This window comes from Leiobunum rupestre, chromosome 8, assembly GCF_980474605.1.
Source record: "Leiobunum rupestre chromosome 8, qqLeiRupe1.1.hap1, whole genome shotgun sequence".
Classification (NCBI taxonomy): Eukaryota; Metazoa; Arthropoda; class Arachnida; order Opiliones; family Sclerosomatidae; genus Leiobunum; species Leiobunum rupestre.
In genome coordinates, this window is record NC_143391.1 from 53345294 (window position 1) to 53362652 (window position 17359).

The 17359-nt window shown below is 33.3% G+C and overlaps 1 protein-coding gene across 1 annotated transcript; it reads right to left on the reverse strand.

Annotated features, from left to right (window-relative positions):
* Positions 1–1294: 1294 nt before the first annotated feature.
* LOC149933697 (SEC14-like protein 2) lies at positions 1295–16690 on the reverse strand. The gene is made up of 12 exons (XM_090155672.1): positions 16645–16690; positions 10488–10601; positions 8564–8633; positions 6253–6296; positions 6123–6185; positions 4991–5179; positions 4710–4788; positions 4543–4626; positions 4284–4370; positions 3961–4037; positions 3361–3667; positions 1295–1505 (listed from the first exon to the last, which is right to left on the reverse strand). Exons 2-12 carry the CDS (start codon positions 10596–10598, stop codon positions 1390–1392), a joined length of 1227 nt encoding a protein of 408 aa, XP_090011798.1. The 5' UTR covers positions 10599–10601; positions 16645–16690; the 3' UTR covers positions 1295–1389.
* Between the last annotated feature and the right edge of the window lie 669 nt (positions 16691–17359).

Here is a 17359-nt window from a genome sequence, read left to right on the forward strand (position 1 = left end):
AGATTGTTTAGCAAATTTCGATAATATAACACGACTTGTTTTGGAGTTATTAGCGCTTTCTTTGCAATTTTCTTTTTTACGACCTTTTTGATTTTAGTAAATTTTTCTCGACATCCTATTGGTCGAATCCGATTGGGTCTACGCTATTCAGACCTAAAACGTGACGGGGAACACTTTTCTATTTGGAACTAACTTTCTAACACTTACGGTTCTCGAGATACTCTTTGGATGACCTTGAAGATATGGTTCCCCCTACACACACTATGCGACCTAAATATTTCAAATTCGTTCCTAAAACTGTTTTGGAGATATTGGAAAAGAACTGTTTTTATTCCAACACTGGACCATGTTACCGCTGACATGAGATAACGTTTTGCCAAATAAAATATTTATCATTTAAAATTCAACATACTTTTGCCCTCACAACTACTTAAACATGACGGTAATGATCTGGCACATAAATTGAATCAGTGCTTCACTGAAATCTCGTTCTTCGAAGAATCGCCCTTTGTGATTCAAAAGAGCATATTGGGAGAGATTCTTCAATACAAGCAAACGAGCATAAACGCCCTTAATGATCTTGATTCTGTTCTGCAAGAGTTGGCTGTTTGTCCCAGAAGTGACTACCTTGCTTTGCACACCCTGTACAAAATATTTACTTGTCTACCTGTATCTTTTCCTACAGTAGAGAGACGTCTTTCAACATTGCGGCGTACAAAGACATGGCTGAATTCGATAACGAAGGAGGAGCTATGTTGAACACTCACCTTGATATTGATTATCATATCGAATAGGCGCATGGGATTCATCGTTTAAAGAAGATAACACAAATTATTACTTTTTACTTGTTTGTGTGTTTTTATTCGGTTGATTGTAGTTCTTGTCTTGGAAAAAGTATGAATAAAGTTTTCTTCAGCTTTGCATGTGACTTGATGATTTGTTATTACACCCATAGCTCAAGATATTTTTAACGCCCCCCCCCTTGAGTTTTTTCTGTATCCGCCACTGGTGGAAAGTTGGAAACCAAGCAATTTCGATAGGAGGCAGTGATGAAAGAGGACGTTATTTAGGTAGGAATTAACCGTTAATTAGATAAGTCAAAATTTATCGACCGAAAAATATAATTAAATGAATATTAAAATTCAATGAAAACAACCATATTGATATTAATATAACGGTTGTGCTCAGGGCATTGCAGGCAGCGCCCCTCTTACCCAATCCGAGTGTTTTTCGGTCCATTTGTGCATAGTCACGCGTATATTGTATAGACAGTTAAAAGTATTTTTAAACAATATATTAACAGAAAGTAATTTTTATTCAAACTTAATATAAACTTTGTAATAAAATATAAATTCTTAACACCTATAATTAATAACCAATAAACATGAATTATGGACTATGTAAAGATATTTCAGTGACAGCGTCCTCGGGTGTAATAACCTGAATGGAATAAATGAGTTTCTTGCTTCTATACCAACTGTAACTGTTATCGAATGTAATAGTATCTGTAAAGAAAAAACATAAGTGTCTGTTACATTTTACCATAAGATTTTAATTGTGCTCCATGAGTGTGCCAGTTTGTCAAAATAATAACCCATAGCTATTAGTGTGGTGACGTAGATAAGGTGTTTCCATAAAATATTGTTCTTCCGTGTTAATTTTTTATCCTCGTCACTAGCTGCAGAGCTACTACACGTTATATACTTAATTTAACTCCCTGTGATCGGTGTACAATCCTGTAGATTTGACTGTATGAAAGTGGTTAGCCCCTCGAGAATTTCACGAACAAAGTCGCAGCAAAATCATTTTTCATAGATAAAAAACTTTGTAGGATAAAAACGGAATTTAATTGAAAAAAGGAAAAGGAATCTGACACAAACACCGTTTTGAATTTCCAGAATCCGGAACGCAAAATTTATAGGATTTCCTAACATAAGAGTAACACATGTTGAGTTGTAGAAGTTTTTAGAACCAAGGAATACCTCTGCGCAAGTTTCCATACCAGAGTGACTGAGAAAAATCTCATCACCTCGGACAGGAATCGATCCTACAAAATTTAGTTACCGTTACAACGCAACTAACATTAGACTACCAAGATCACGAATAAATAGTTAAAGTTAATAAAAACCACCAATGGACGTGAAAAGTTAGCAAAGTCCATAATAAAAAGGGGGCCAAAAAGCTAAACCCTCACAAAACTAAAATAATGATAAAACTTCCGAAATACTCGGACCAATTGGTTTCTTCTAGAATATAATTAAAACGCGAAACTCGGACCAAATAGATCTTCTAGTCAAAAACAAATTAAAATGGAATTAAAATAACCAGAATTTCCAAGCGGTAGACCGGTTTCGTACTATTTGGAGCTCATCAGTACCGCGCAGGGAATCTGGCCCGCGACTATCTAAACCGAAAAGGTAAACTAGGCCTAAACATTAAAAATTTCAAAACGCGTTGCGTAGCAACGGAAAGCCAAAAAGGGGATATTGGTGACGAATGAAATGTACGATAATTTTGAGTGAACTGCATTATATAGTCCATACGTGGTTTTTATGAACTTTAACTTATCGTACATTTCATTCTCCACCAATAGAGAAATATCGGCGTGAAGTATGTCAACGTCACCCATGCTATATATAAAAAACTGCCCTTAAAATGGCGGCCATAGCCCAAAGCTACAGAGTGATACTACTCTATAATGTTAGGCTTAGCTTCTGTTTTCGGTTAAGTCGCTAGACAGATTTCCTGCGCGGTACTGATGAGCTCCAAATAGGGCTGGAATTTCGGGCTGTTTTGATACAATTTTCATTGGTTTTTGACTCGAAAATATATTTGATCCGAGTTTCCCGTTTTAATTATATTCTCGAAGACATTTATCCGAGTATTTCGTAAGTTTCATCGTTACTTACAAAATTAGGGTTTAGCATTTCGGCCCCTTTTTATTACGTAATTTTCTACCTTTTTTACGTAATTTAACTACACGAATCAATAGGCCTCGGGCAGCCAATTTACGAATGACTCGATTCGGTTCGCTTATTTGACGTTTTACATTTATCCCGTTGTTGACCATGCCGTAGCATTTCAATCAACAAGTTCACATGTCACACATACAACCACCATGCATTAAAGTAAAGTAACTTCACCCGAATCTCTTTTGAGAGCTGATATATGACATGTTAATTTGAATTAGTTTATCTTAGCCACAATTCGAGAATTCTCCAATTCCTACACTATCCCGCGAAATCGATCTTTAATTGAAATTTCCAGCTCTATTTCTTGATTTTTTCATAATTTTAAGACACGGAAGATAAGCAAACTGACACACTCGCGTAGAACAACATTAAAAATGAATGATCTTACATGTTCCCGTTTCTTGACACTTCCATTTGCCATCCTCAGGGGCCAAATGCGAATTGGCTTTGTCCAATGGTATCACCACTTGGTTTTCGCAGTCGCCGTTTTTGTTGGCATCGGGACGGAACGACAGCCCGAACACAATGTCGTGGTCATCTGTCTGAAAAGTCCAACTGATGATGGTACCTGGTTTTGTAATTTCCATGTCCGCTTTCATCATGCATTTACCCGGGACAGTAGCACTGTTCATTTTGTCACGGTCCGTTTTTAGCGTCTTGTAGTATGATGTCGGTATGGGACCTCCCATTACGAGCTACGGAATGAAACACATCAAACTGTGTTATTTTGACGCGACTAAACCTAGCAACGATTCCCAATTTCCATCGCTGCAGATAACTTGTTTCTTTTCTGTGGTCTATGCAATTTTAGAATCTATAGCTATGCCAACGGTTTTGGTTTTTTAGTTAAGGCTCAGGTTACTTTAAGTTAATGTAACGTTATTAAATGAATACTAAGGTTTTGTCCTTTCAAAGTAATTTGGGAACCAATGCTACGTTGAATAAGACGTTGTTAATTTTTGATTTCAGAGATAGTTTGATTTCCAACCATTTCCAAATTTCCGCCATAGTGTGTAGGTAGTTGATCAGGGTCTACAAGATCTAGTAGTGATTGCTTCCAACTATCTGAAAAAAGAATTCGAAAAACCATTGTACATCAGATAGACGAATATAGGACCCATCTAGTTATTCGAAGGACAACAAAAGTGGGGTGCTAAAAAACCTGACCTATCAGAATTTGTACAAATTGCACCTTGACTCTGGGAAATTGTCACATGATTTAGTCACAAAGTCTGCTTTTCTGTCACGGTGCAGTTCAACCAGGTGCCGCCACGTAGTTTCACTTTTATTGACCTTTAAATACTAACTCACCTTTCCCAAGAAGGTCTATTTTCGATTTGGTATCCTCACTCATAAATGGCTTAATCATTCCATAAACAACTTGGAACACAGAGGGAGCTATTGAAATAAAGATAATTTGTTTTAGTGTTTGCCATTTACTGGCCCATAATGTATTTTTCAAAACATGTCGAGTTAATTTAAATTAAAAAATATTCGGTTTTTGAAATATTTATTATTAAGTATTTATATTATATTAGTCTATAATAATAAATTATATTATATATTTTACCATTTACAACTAAACCTTTTTTCAACGATTCCGGATAGTTTGGATCGAAAACTTTCACCTGAATATATCCCATCATCTCGAAAGCTATTAGTTAAAATTAAATTATATTCGTTATTTAAATGATTTAAACATAACTAAAGTATATCATTTTATAAATTATTCTATACCTGGTTTCCAAACAAAATCGTGAAATTTGAAGTTTTCCAAATCTGATATCATAATGTGAGAAGTGATTAATTTCTTGTGCTGGTGAGCAGAAAAATAAAATTACGTTGAATTAACTATCTATTGAATAAGATACGGTCTTTCAAAATGTCCACTATAATCCGAATCACGGTGGTAGTAGCGATTTATGATTCGAGGTTATTTGGTTATTTCGAATCATTTATTAAGCAAATATTCAAATGTCCAGTTGATTTTTAAGGTTCAAAATACGAATAACAATCACCTTTTCGGATTGTTGAATGATGTACTTTTCTATATATTCGAGAACGTAGATATAATATTTAACGATATCCGATTTCTGGGCCGAATGCATTATTCCTTTAATATCAATGTTTCCAGACATAATGATACACAATGGTGAGCCTTCTTTGTCCTCTCCGACTAAATTAAATGCAAAGTATTTCAAGAGCACCTGTTTTGGAGAAGATTTACACATATAAAGTGTATAAGATGGTGGATAAACATTTAAAGAGACGTCGTTTGATTAAGGCCGAGTAGATCAATCAGTTTAATTAAAGCACATTAAATCGATATTATATAAAATTCGTTTCAAGACTTTAACAATTTTGCTTTATTCAAAACCTATTTTTCCAAACTTACTTTATTTTCTTTAAATAAGATTAGCGTTAAGGATTCATATATTTAAAAACATTAAATTGAAATTAGTAGATTTAAGAGTCTGACATGTTTCGGTTCACTTGGTCTCTGATGATGGTCAACAGAGTGGACCGTAACATGTGAGCCATAACTCTCCTAGGACAATTTTCTAATACATTCAAATTAAACGAAATTAATCTTACTTATTTCGAATCTGGCTTTAATCAAAACACATTTCAAAAACTGTTGGGTTAAGCAGAGCAGACTGCATCACACTTGTTTTAAGAAAGAAAAGTAGAAAATTCCATATTAAAAAGGGGGCAAAAAAGCTAAACCCTAACAAATTTAATGTAATGATAAAACTTAAGAATTACTCATTCTCATTAACTTTAACTTATCGTACATTTCATTCTCCACCAATTTCCCCATATTTGGCTTTGTTAGGTCCGAGTATTTCTTAAGGTTTATCAATTTTTTAAATTTGTTAGGGTTTAGCTTTTTTGTCCCCTTATTATTATGGACTTTTCTACTTTCGCGCGTAATTTGATTGCTTTAAACAGAGCAGATTGTAACTAAAATTGAAATTTTATTTGATCGAAAATGGTAGTGCGATTGGATATTATTTTGAATCGAACCAATTTCTGATCCGGTATTTTGTTGGTAATTTGTTATACAAGAATTTATAATATCAGAGAAGGAAGTAATTTACTATTTATGTTGTGTTAAGATTTGATATTAGATAGAACCATGAAAAATACCTCTGGTGGGTCGTATTCCTCGTGAATGTAATCAACGCGATATTCCTTTCTCCATTTGAGGTTCTGTAGTAAAATATATACTTGGTCTTTAGTCTGTTACGGTATGTGCAGTTAATTTAAAACTACTTACCGCTTTAAGCATATTTTCAGCGGAAGAAACATCGAATTTACGAGCTGAAACGTAAAGGAAATTACCATAAGTAACGATATACTTAAAAGTATGACACTGACTTGAAAGTTTTACTACATTGACGCCATATAGCGCGGTCAAGTAGCTACTTAATAAACTATTCTACAGGGAAAATAAGGGAAAAGGGAATCGAATTGGCGTTTTAATCACGCATACGGTTGGGCACGATAACTCGTAAAAGAGCATTTTTTTCTCATTAACTCAGATACAGTTGCAATTTAAAAAATTCTACTTGAATTATCTAGACCAATTCTCCGAATTCAACCTAATACACTGTTAAAAATAAAGGTTTGTAATTTAATTTTTCACTCGAAGATCTATTTGGTCCGAGTTTCGCGTTTTTTGTTTGCTCGAAGACCTATCGGTACGAGCTATTAGTAAGTTTTAAAATTTCTTCAAATTTGTGTAGGGTTTAGCTTTATTATACTTTTTCATAATGGACTTATCTACTTATTCGCCAATTTTATCATCGTTTACAATGCAGTCCATAGGTGGTTGTTTTTAACTTAACATTGACTAAAATTGGACTTTTAATTTATTTCAAATCATTTAGGCACTAAAAAAGGTCTAAAAATTTATTTAGACCAATTTAACTTTTCCATGTTTAATACCTAATTTCGAGCCCCTCCCAAATTTACATGTATAAGACAAAATTACTTTTTTAGTCTTATACGCCGTTTGGTTCAGATTTGAAAGTTGATTTAGCTATATTTGGTAAGAGCACGTTCAGACCAATCGAATGATACCAATATCAGGTCATATCAATTTTCAAGGTCACCGGAAGTGACGTCAAGTGGTTCGTATTAACGGAAAGCCCCAATTTTGACCATTAAGACAAACAATTCTTTGTTACAAATCACTAACCTAATTAAAAAAATACCTTGACCCATCGTGTACCTTATCGCATGCTTATTTTGTCATGGGCTCTTGGACTAATAGGAGAGGGAGGGAAAATTGTAGTTGAGTTGGCGAAAACAAAATTAGGGCGGGAGGTTTTAGTTACTTTGGTCATTTTTGCACTTGGTCCCTATTTCTTATCGCCACCCCTTCTTGCTTTTCGAGTTCCACAAGATTCGGTCAGCACCTCACCCTTGAGTATCGTTCAATGTTAAGCCCAAAAATTAAACCACTGTAGGTGTGGGTTCATTGCAGTTATAATTTAAACATAAAATGTATTCAAAATTTGAGAATAAAAAACTGCTTTTTCAGAAATAATACGAGCATGTCTAGAGCTTTCCTTCACGTCGTATATAAAATAATAATATTAATAATCAGCTCAGAATGCTACACTTACTATTACCGTTAACCTCAGCAAGTTTTTACGGAAAAGGGAAGCCTGAGATAAAAAGGGAAAACCCAAACCCAATTAAACCAGTGAGGAAAAAACTGGCAAACTCAAAGCAGTAGTTGTTCCAAATTTTCACCTAGTGTCACAAGCTGGAAACGATCCCGGCTCCTCTTACTGCGAGGAGAAAGTGCTAACCACTTCGTCACCCCATATTTATGTTATAGCGGTTTTTTAACATAGATAAAAACCGAAATCTAACGTTATAGTCTGTGTGACATCTAGTGTGTTAAAATAATTCTGTTAAAATTTGACGAATTGATGATACATGACGGACTTTAGCCGTTGACCATTTATCTTATTACAATTTTTTCAAGTGTGAAAGTAGACTTTGGAAATATATAGCTTTTGAACTCTTGCATTGACTAAACAGAAACGTACGTTGGGGATAATTCACTTCGCTTCGTTTTTGAGCGAATCTTGGGAAATCATTCGATTGGATTCCGGATTCGAAAAGGATGATATTCGATTCGACGGAAGTGAAATTCTTTCCTCGGGCATTTGATTCCTATTCGATTATCTCGAATTATTTAATATTCGATTCGGGTTTTTTCTTTTTATTCGATTGATATTGGATTTAATAGCGCCGATTCGCAGGGCCCCAAGATAGAATATTGTTTCTAAAAATAATTAATTATTGAATTTGATCATAAATTTTAATATTAAAATCCATTTTCTAGTCCTTTTAATTGGCTGGACGGAAATTTGAGTTACCGAAAGGGGGAAAACCAGCAAAGACGTCTAAATTGAGAGAATAATTTGCTACTCCTTTTACTAATTGGTCTTTGGTGAAAAAAGTAAGCCTACAATTGTGGCACTTATGGTTCTTTGGTTACTAGTGTTGTGACCCTGGTGTCATTCAAAAGAAGGATTTTAAGTTTAGGACGAGAACGAGTTAATTCTCACCTTTGAGCCATTTGAGTAAATAAAAGTCGTTGTGTGTGGGTTTTAAAAGACCTTCAACTCGACTTCGGAGCTGAAATTAAATTTTTAAATAATGCAATTTAATTTTTAAATAAATTTAGACCAAAAGCTGCTTTTCAAATAGAACTGTAAGGGAACAGTGCAGTTTGTACAATATTAGCGTCATTCAGTACAAAATAAACAAATCTAACTTTAATTTATCATAAATTAACATGATGAAAAATTGCTGCGTAGTTCTGTTTATGCGTAAATTTCATTTAAAGCTTATTGGGATAAACTGATAAGATTACAAAATAAAATGGATACTCTTCTCAAAAAGCTCCAAAATTTGAAAAGGACATAAAATAAAAAACAAATGCGATTTCGCTCGTTATTAATGGTAATAATTCTGCAGTTTCAGTTAAAATTTCATTTTAACAGTACTACCAGATAAAGTGAAACAGCCCAAAATATTGACCAATAGCAACGGCCAAAGCAATTAAAAATTAACACAATTGCAATTGAAATTTTGTTTTGATAACCAAAAAAGTAAAAAAACAAAACAAATTTGTATAAAAAAATTGTGGGCTCATCGCTGCGAAATATTCAATTTCGAATTGATTTACAATCAAGTCAAATTCAACTGATTTGAACATACACATGTAAATATTATTAATGCCATTGTTTAAACTTTCCTTTTAAATTGAGTACGTTGTTGAAATCAATAACTAATAATTAATCATACTAAATTTACAAAATTATTGCACGACGGATACTTCATGGTTCAATATTTTATTATTACGCTAGCTTTCGGGTCGAAACCCCTCTTCAGGCGTTCTGTTTACAATGATTCTAAAATCTAAATTCAATTTACATTTCTCTTATCAGTGTATATTTTTTAATTTTAAATTTTAATTTTTAATTTTTAAAAACATTTAGTTTTTTAAAATTAGTATTTTTTTAAAAAAAAAATTTTTAAATTTTTTTATTTTAAAACACCCCAATTGTTTATACTAATTTTTCCTTTATCTAAATAAATGAAGAATTAGTATAAACAATTGGGGTGTTTTAAAATAAAAAAAAATTTTAAATTTTTTTTAAAAAAAATACTAATTTTAAAAAACTAAATGTTTTTAAAAATTAAAAATTAAAATTTAAAATTAAAAAATATACACTGATAAGAGAAATGTAAATTGAATTTAGATTTTAGAATCATTGTAAACAGAACGCCTGAAGAGGGGTTTCGACCCGAAAGCTAGCGTAAACCTTTAATTTTAATAATAATAATAATAATAATAATAATCAGCTAGGCTAATACCCAAGGCACCACCTTAGGCCTAAGTCATCATGCGACTTTTGAAGCCCTTAATTAATTTTAATAAAATATTGAACCATGAAGTATCCGTCGTGCAATAATTTTGTAAATTTAGTATAGAACTTCCACCATGGTTATAAAATTAAATATTTATGATAATAATTAATCATGTCGTAAAACTATTTATCTATTCATTCTAAAACGCAGCAAAGAGTGGAACCACGCCAATGAGCCTGCAGCGTAGGCGTCGAAACCATGCTTGCAGCGTAGGCAACCACGCTCAATTTAGCTAAAACCAAAACGCTTATGTTTTTGATATTAATGAATATTAATAATAAATTATTTTAATAGCCTATATAAATAGGGAAAACTAAACTACTAGGAGGAAAACCTTTGAACAGATTGGAAAAGAACGAGCAACCTCAAATCAGTAATAATTTTACTTGTTTGTTAATTCGGTATTTAAGGTCAAAGTTTGCAAAGAATAATCTATACGAACCCCTGATGCGAACAGAACTGCTCCCATGAAACGTTTGTTGTAAATAACACACAAAACAGTAAATGCAAAAAGTGGAATATGCCATCACTAATTACAATCTTTAAAATTCTTACTTCCTTTATTTTGGCTTTTTCCTTTGGTTTTAAATTGTCTACGACATTTTGTTGCAAATCTAGAATCTCTTGAGACGGTCTCAACTTGAAAATCTCTTTATTCGAAAACATATCCTATAATCATATAAATACAAATTTAAAATATATTAGATTTACATAAATATTACCTACAACTGAAAATCTTGTATTATTAATGCAAGTATATTAAAGATAATATTTAGAGAAGCGTGGAATTATAAAAAATTATCAACTATGCACAAATTAAAAACGTACAGCGAGCCTTAGCTAGTGGTAGAGAACTGAGTCTGATGGAAGTGTGTCTTTGGTTATCATTGCGTCGACGATACCTTAACTCTTATCTAGGTAACCTTCGCAAAATATTATCAAAACTTAGCCTCAATAAGATAAGAATCCAATGCCATATGACATTAAAACTGATTCTTTATAAAAATCGACACATGTAGTAGTAATAATAATAATAATCAGGTAAGCTAATACCCAAGGAACCATACAAGCCTAAGTCAACTAATGACTTGTAAAGCCAATGACCGGTGGTCGGGTTAAATTGCGTAGGAGGGTGGTGGCAGGCCCGTCATGCCAAGCGAGCCAACAGCTTCCTTCACTAACTAGATGATCCAACCAACTTTCACTTTAGTTCCACCATAGAAATTACTACTTAATAATAACTGTAATACTTTGCCTTATATATTCTTTACTTTCCATAGAAATAATCTCAAAGGTCCATTACTACTAATCAACGTATACGTTTTTAACTGCCATTCATTCATCGGATCTGATTTTTATCTAAGTGGAAAAATTAATGTCTTGAGCATTAGTGATGCCAGTGTTAGGTTTGGTTTAAGTAAAGGTTATGTCGAATAATAGTTTCACGTCGGCGTTGCAAATATTGTGCGTACAACCAAATGATGGCAGATTTTGACACATTACGCACTATAGTGATTAAAATATATTTAAATTCTTAGTCGATACTACGCCGCAATATATCTATTCCTTACCTTAACATTGACCATATTCGGTGTTTTAAAAAAATATTCGAAATCTGGCCACAATGCTATCATTTTCGGTTTTCTGAGAAAGCTTTGCCTGGCAGATCAGTTTCTCCACACCGTAAATGGCGAACGTTTGCACCACCGTAATGTTAATAACAATAATAATCATCAGCTAGGCTAATAATCACGGCAACACCTTAGTTAGGCCAAGAACGCATAGAGGTACTAAGAACTATGAAAGACTTAAATTTTGGCGCCCTGAAGTTATACTTTGCCGATGTATAAACCTAACTTGGGCCTTGGTGTAATGGATAATGGAGAGAACCGCCGACTTTTTAGACTGCTTTTGAAAGTATAACAACAAGGCAGCCTGGGCGAATGTTAAGGTTCCACGTTCTTAGTTAGGCCTAAGTCATCAAGCGACTTTTAAAACCATTATTTCAGGTGGCCGGATCGGCGGCTTTTCGTTAATTAGAATTATAGACTAGGACTATTATCTTACCGAATTGTCAACGAAAGATGACCACTTCGATAAGTTAATATTTCAAATTACAGTTCCCTTAAATTTATATATGAAAAATTAAAATACCATTTGGCGTAAAATAATCCAATATATGACTGCGTTGGAACAATCGCGACGTTATGATTTCACGTACGTAGATGGCAAATTAAGAATCCAATGCTGGGAACGTCACTGATCTTTGTATTTGTACAGACGCTTGATGTTAGTGCTCCAGTTTGATATTTGCGTATTAGGCAGGTTGAATAAAGCACTATAGACGTTTCACTGAGAGCATCGAAGGGCACGTGCCTATTTTCTTCCAAAGTTCTTTATATATGCACTAATACGCTAATAAAGGCAAAGAAACACTTGTTAGCCCTGATGGAATTTCTATTACTATAAGCAATTATTTTTTTTAAATATTTGGGACTTCTCCGAGGAGACGTAGAACCGAGAACCTTCCTAACGACGTAAGTGACATTTAGAACCAATCCAATTTCACCCCAGAATGCACTTTTTTCAATTGTTTTTGGGATTTTTTTAACAATAGGTCCTTTTTGTGTGGTTTTTTTGGTTTTTTATTTGTCAAGGATTACAGTATTGCAAAAAGTTTTAACCGCAATATATTATTAAGAAAGATGACCAATGTCAAATTGTTACTTGCCAGCAATTTTTACAACGGAAAATACGATATATTTCGTGATTTTTTTACGTGTTGGCAAGATATTACTAAATGTTATTTAAGAAAAATTGAGTAAAAGAGAATAACAAAACCCCAGTGAAATTTTGACAAGGTAAAGTAACCGAAAGCAAAAGTAAAACATAATTTATCTGTCTAAAGCAAAACTACAACCGATAAGCAAGTTCCAAACTAAAAGTAAAACTGGACTTGAAAACGAAGTATTGGCGCCTCACGGTGCCGCGCACTCACTTCGCTCGAGCGCTGGAGGCACACGGCGACACACCAGCCCCATTCTTGCTAATCAAGCTGTGCTGTCTATAACGCGACCCAGAGGACAGTACCTAGTATAGTCTCTTGTGGAGCGAAATAAACAAGGAATGGCGACTGGGAGATGAATCGATCCCACACGAATTAGTTTTATCTCCTCCTGGGTGGATATATTAACCCCACCTACGGATATCGTATCCAGTGAAATCGTAACTAGTACCTAGTAAATCGAATTCGGCGTAAAAAACATTTTCGTTTTGCACATTTTTTTAAATTTAGTAATATCTTATCGTTAAATGTAATTGGTCATCAGTCCTACCTCATCCAACACGTACAAACATTTCGAAATATGTCGTATTTCCCGAGAAAATCTCGAAATATGTTGTATATTCTGAGCAGTGTGAGAAATAAGGCACTATCGCAGGCCAATCGCCAGTTTAAAAATTACCTGGGCCAGTTTAAAAATTAAATTCTTGGGGTATTAATGGTGACCACTTAATTAAATCAAAGTTTTTTCCCTTCAAGATTTTAGTTCATTAAAAAAATTCTATATTAATCCCTAAAATTGTTTGGTCTTTGCTTCTATGCTGTGTGCTTGGCCTTGTGTCAATTGTGTGTATGGGTGGGTGACTGGGGGAGTCTGTATACTCTACACTCTATGCCCTAGCACATATTGTCAAGAATAGGTAAATAAATTATGAAAACCTGATTTTGAAGGTTAAAAGTGGTAAGTGGCCAGTGGCCAGTTTTTTAATTAAACTACCTAGGCTCTACTGGCCACAGGTCCAGTTTAAAAAAAATCCTTATTTCTCACCCTGATTCTGAGGGGAAAATATGCTGGCAAGTATACCTAACAATTTTATATTTATCATATCTTTCTAAATAATAAATTGCGGTTAAAACTTTTAGCATTACTGTAATCCTTGACAAATAGTAAACAAAAAAAACTACCTATAGTTAAAAATAGCCTCGACGGGACATACATTATTGAATCGTAAATATTAAATTCGAAACACATATTTATTTATCACTCTTAAAGGGGCTCCAAAGTTCGGTGGCAAAAAAAAAGAAAATTGAGCATGCTTTTCATTCCCCCCAGCCCCTCACTCGGCCTTGGCAGAGTCAACCGTAAATTTCGCACTTTACTGACTTTACACACATTTTGCCACCGAACTTTGGAGCCCCTTTAAATTCAGATTTGGTCCCTAAAGTAACCTATTTTCATGAAATCCAGGGAATCTTAAAATATGTCTATAGATCTTTTAAGGACTGTTTACCAAATAATCCAAGATGAGGATTAACGATTAAATAGTTCGAACATAGTACACAAAGTGGAAACATAATTAAATTCTAGGACCAAGTTTTGGAATTTGGTTAAAATAAATAAATTTTTATAAGACGGTTAAAGTATTTTTTTAAATATAATAATTACACATCTTAAGATATTTTAAAACTAAAAAAGTATATTTACGAGCCACGAGCTCGAAGGCTCCTGCTTCTAAACAATAATTAAAACAAAATTTTTCATTTGAAAATAATTTCACTACATGTGTAATTTTTTTATTTTTAAAATACCTTACCCGTCTTATAAAAATTAAACCAGGGACAACAATAACTTTTATATTTGAAAAACTATCGTCCCTATTTTACCGTATTTTTATCGCGAAAAGTCACTTTTTCCCTCAGGTTTTGGTTTTTAATAGTATTGCCGTAACACTATAATTGTTCTCTTCGGCTACCCGGTTTTATCTCAATATAGAAAAAGGCAGGCTTAACGAATAGCCTTTTCGACGGTTTTATTTTAGCGAGTATATTTCTACTGAGCCGAATATTTTAGAATTTTAAGACGATGCCATATTTCGTATAATATTTATTATGTTTATATTAAAATAACAATTTTAAAGCGCGGGAAGTGGTTTAAATTGAATCGCACCTAAGCCTAGCAAAACTTAGGTGATATCGGGACGAGTTTAAAATGAGAAGCATTGGAGTAAACCAGGGTACTAGAAAACAAAATGCGTTTAGACGACACTCACAGCAAAAAAAAATAGTTATTTTGTTTTATTATGGTTCGAAGTCGCCTTTTGTACATCATGTACAGTGTTTGTTTATAAACCATGGATTTAAGTAGAATAGGTGAATTTCATTTTGCAGTTGATATTCCAAAACACTTATGGTTGCTTTTTAAAATAATTATTCCAATTAATTCATAATATATTTTACTGAACATTAATTTAATAAATTTCAACGCACTTGTTGTTTGAGTATTTAAAATTTTAACAAAATAATAATTTACGAAGATCACTGAAAGCTTAAACAAACTGAAAACAGATGTCACATCGCTCGACTTTTAATGAAACTATCCTTGTTACTACGAGGATAATGTTTATATCGCAGCATATAATAACAACGTGGTTTGGGCCTAGCTTTGACATCAGTCTTTTTAGCTGAAAACTATTCGTGAGTTCTGAACCGTTCAACCAGTCCCCATGCGCACTATTCGGCAAAAAAAATTCTAGAACTACCGAAATGCAAATTATTCGCAGACAAGAACCTCTTGTTGAACCGTTCGGAACCGTTCAAGACCAAGTACTGGCCGGAACTCAAGGTTGAAATCTCTAAAATTCGTCTGCACATCGGGCTGCGTACGTCAAATCGTACGATTCTAATTTGAATGACAACTATTCGTACAAAAGTTCTGAACTATCCAGAACTTTTTCGTGACGTCACAGCTCAGTCCTAGGCCGTTCTCTTAACGGTTCAGAACTCACGAATAGTTTTCAGCTATTAATTTTTAGCCTTCTCGTCGTATACCCCGATTTATTTCGGAGTATAATTATGTCCAAAATACAAGAAGATTCATCGCACAATTATCCCTCACAAATATTAATTTGAAAAATTTACTTTTCTAATTTCATGTATTAAATATTTTCATAGTTATCCAGGCGATATATTTTAAATTATAATTCAATATTTAAAAATTATTTCACCGAAATAATTATTAACTATTTCTCATGAAAACGTTTTAATTCTCTAAGGGCGTTGGCCGTATGCGAAAAGACCAGCCAATCTCCAAATAAGAAAACTTTGCCAATCTCTATTTTTACAATAAAGTAGGATTCGCGATACTATGAGACGTGACGTAGTAGACCAATATAAAACCTACATTATTTTGTTGTTTTTTAAATAAGGTATACAAACGGAAATTAATTTTAAACCAGCTAAACACATTCATAAATTACTTAAAAGAGCAAGAAATTTTCATTGAGCCAAAAGAAGTAGATTTCATATAAATGTAAACCTTAAAATTAATTCTGCTATAAATGGCAATTTTGAATAATTTTAAATCGGGAATAGTAGTCAGTGTATATTTATTGTTTAATTGAAATATGTTTAGTAGGTTTAAAAACCCGTTACTGAAATTCAATTTAAATATTTGGGTGTTTTCAATATGAGCAATAAGTTTCGTCACGTACCCTACTTTTCGTAAATCTCGAGATGGGATTCTTTTCATTATTTTGCGGTTTACCGCGATTGAAAGGCTTAGAGAGTGAATAGAATGACTATTTCCACGAGCGTTAACTGGAAGTTATACACAGTGTCAATTTTTTTGGGGAATATGCCAGAGCTACGCAATGAAGGTGATAAATTTATATTTAAGGCAATGAACTTAGTCACAAGAACAGCAATATTTACTATAGTCAGTCCGAAGCAGAATGATTGTCGGACTTTGATGACGCAGATAAACTAAAATAACAAATTCGCAAATGTGAGAGTGACGCCGGACACGCGAAATTCATAATAGACATATACTTTTTTAATTATATTCATCAACTTGGATATGGTTTCAAATATGACAAGATAACAGAATTGTTAGGGGGATAAACGAAATCGTATTATTGTACATGAGAATAATTTAAAATTTTCGTTGAAAATGTATTCAAATACAAGGCGTCTCGTATTTTTCGAAAATAATATAGGGTGCGAGCTCTTAATTCGGGACACCCCAAATTCGTGAAACTTTTTGTAAAACGCTTTTAGAAATAAATATTTCAAAAAAACCTGGGAAATTAAAGGCTTAACGTATAGAAATCTCTTCATTGATAAGTAAACGAAATTTCAAACGGCTCATATGAAAATTGAATTTATTAGAAGACGAACAATAAGGAGGCCGACTTTCCTTCATTGAAAATCAACAAAAATAAATGACATGGCACCACAGATGGTTTGGGAAATAAGATTTAGTTAAAATTTTATTCAGTTTACAAATAAACTGGTATGAGGATAAGAAAAATTAGATAATTTACTATTAAAATAACATTGAAGGCGCCTATTATTGGTAAAATTTTCATCAATCTAATGGAAGTAGATAAAACGGTATGCGGAGCCCAATTCGGGACGCCCTCTATCA

What these genes read in the sequence shown, in the direction of transcription:
- LOC149933697 (XM_090155672.1), bottom strand. Translation starts at nt 10,598, where the DNA reads ATGTTTTCGAATAAAGAGATTTTCAAGTTGAGACCGTCTCAAGAGATT. An exon ending in AGGAATACGACCCACCAGAG is followed by an intron (nt 5,180 to 6,122) that starts GTATTTTTCATG and finishes TCTCCAAAACAG; the next exon opens with GTGCTCTTGAAATACTTTGC. An exon ending in ATGGCGGAAATTTGGAAATG is followed by an intron (nt 3,668 to 3,960) that starts GTTGGAAATCAA and finishes TTCATTCCGTAG; the next exon opens with CTCGTAATGGGAGGTCCCAT.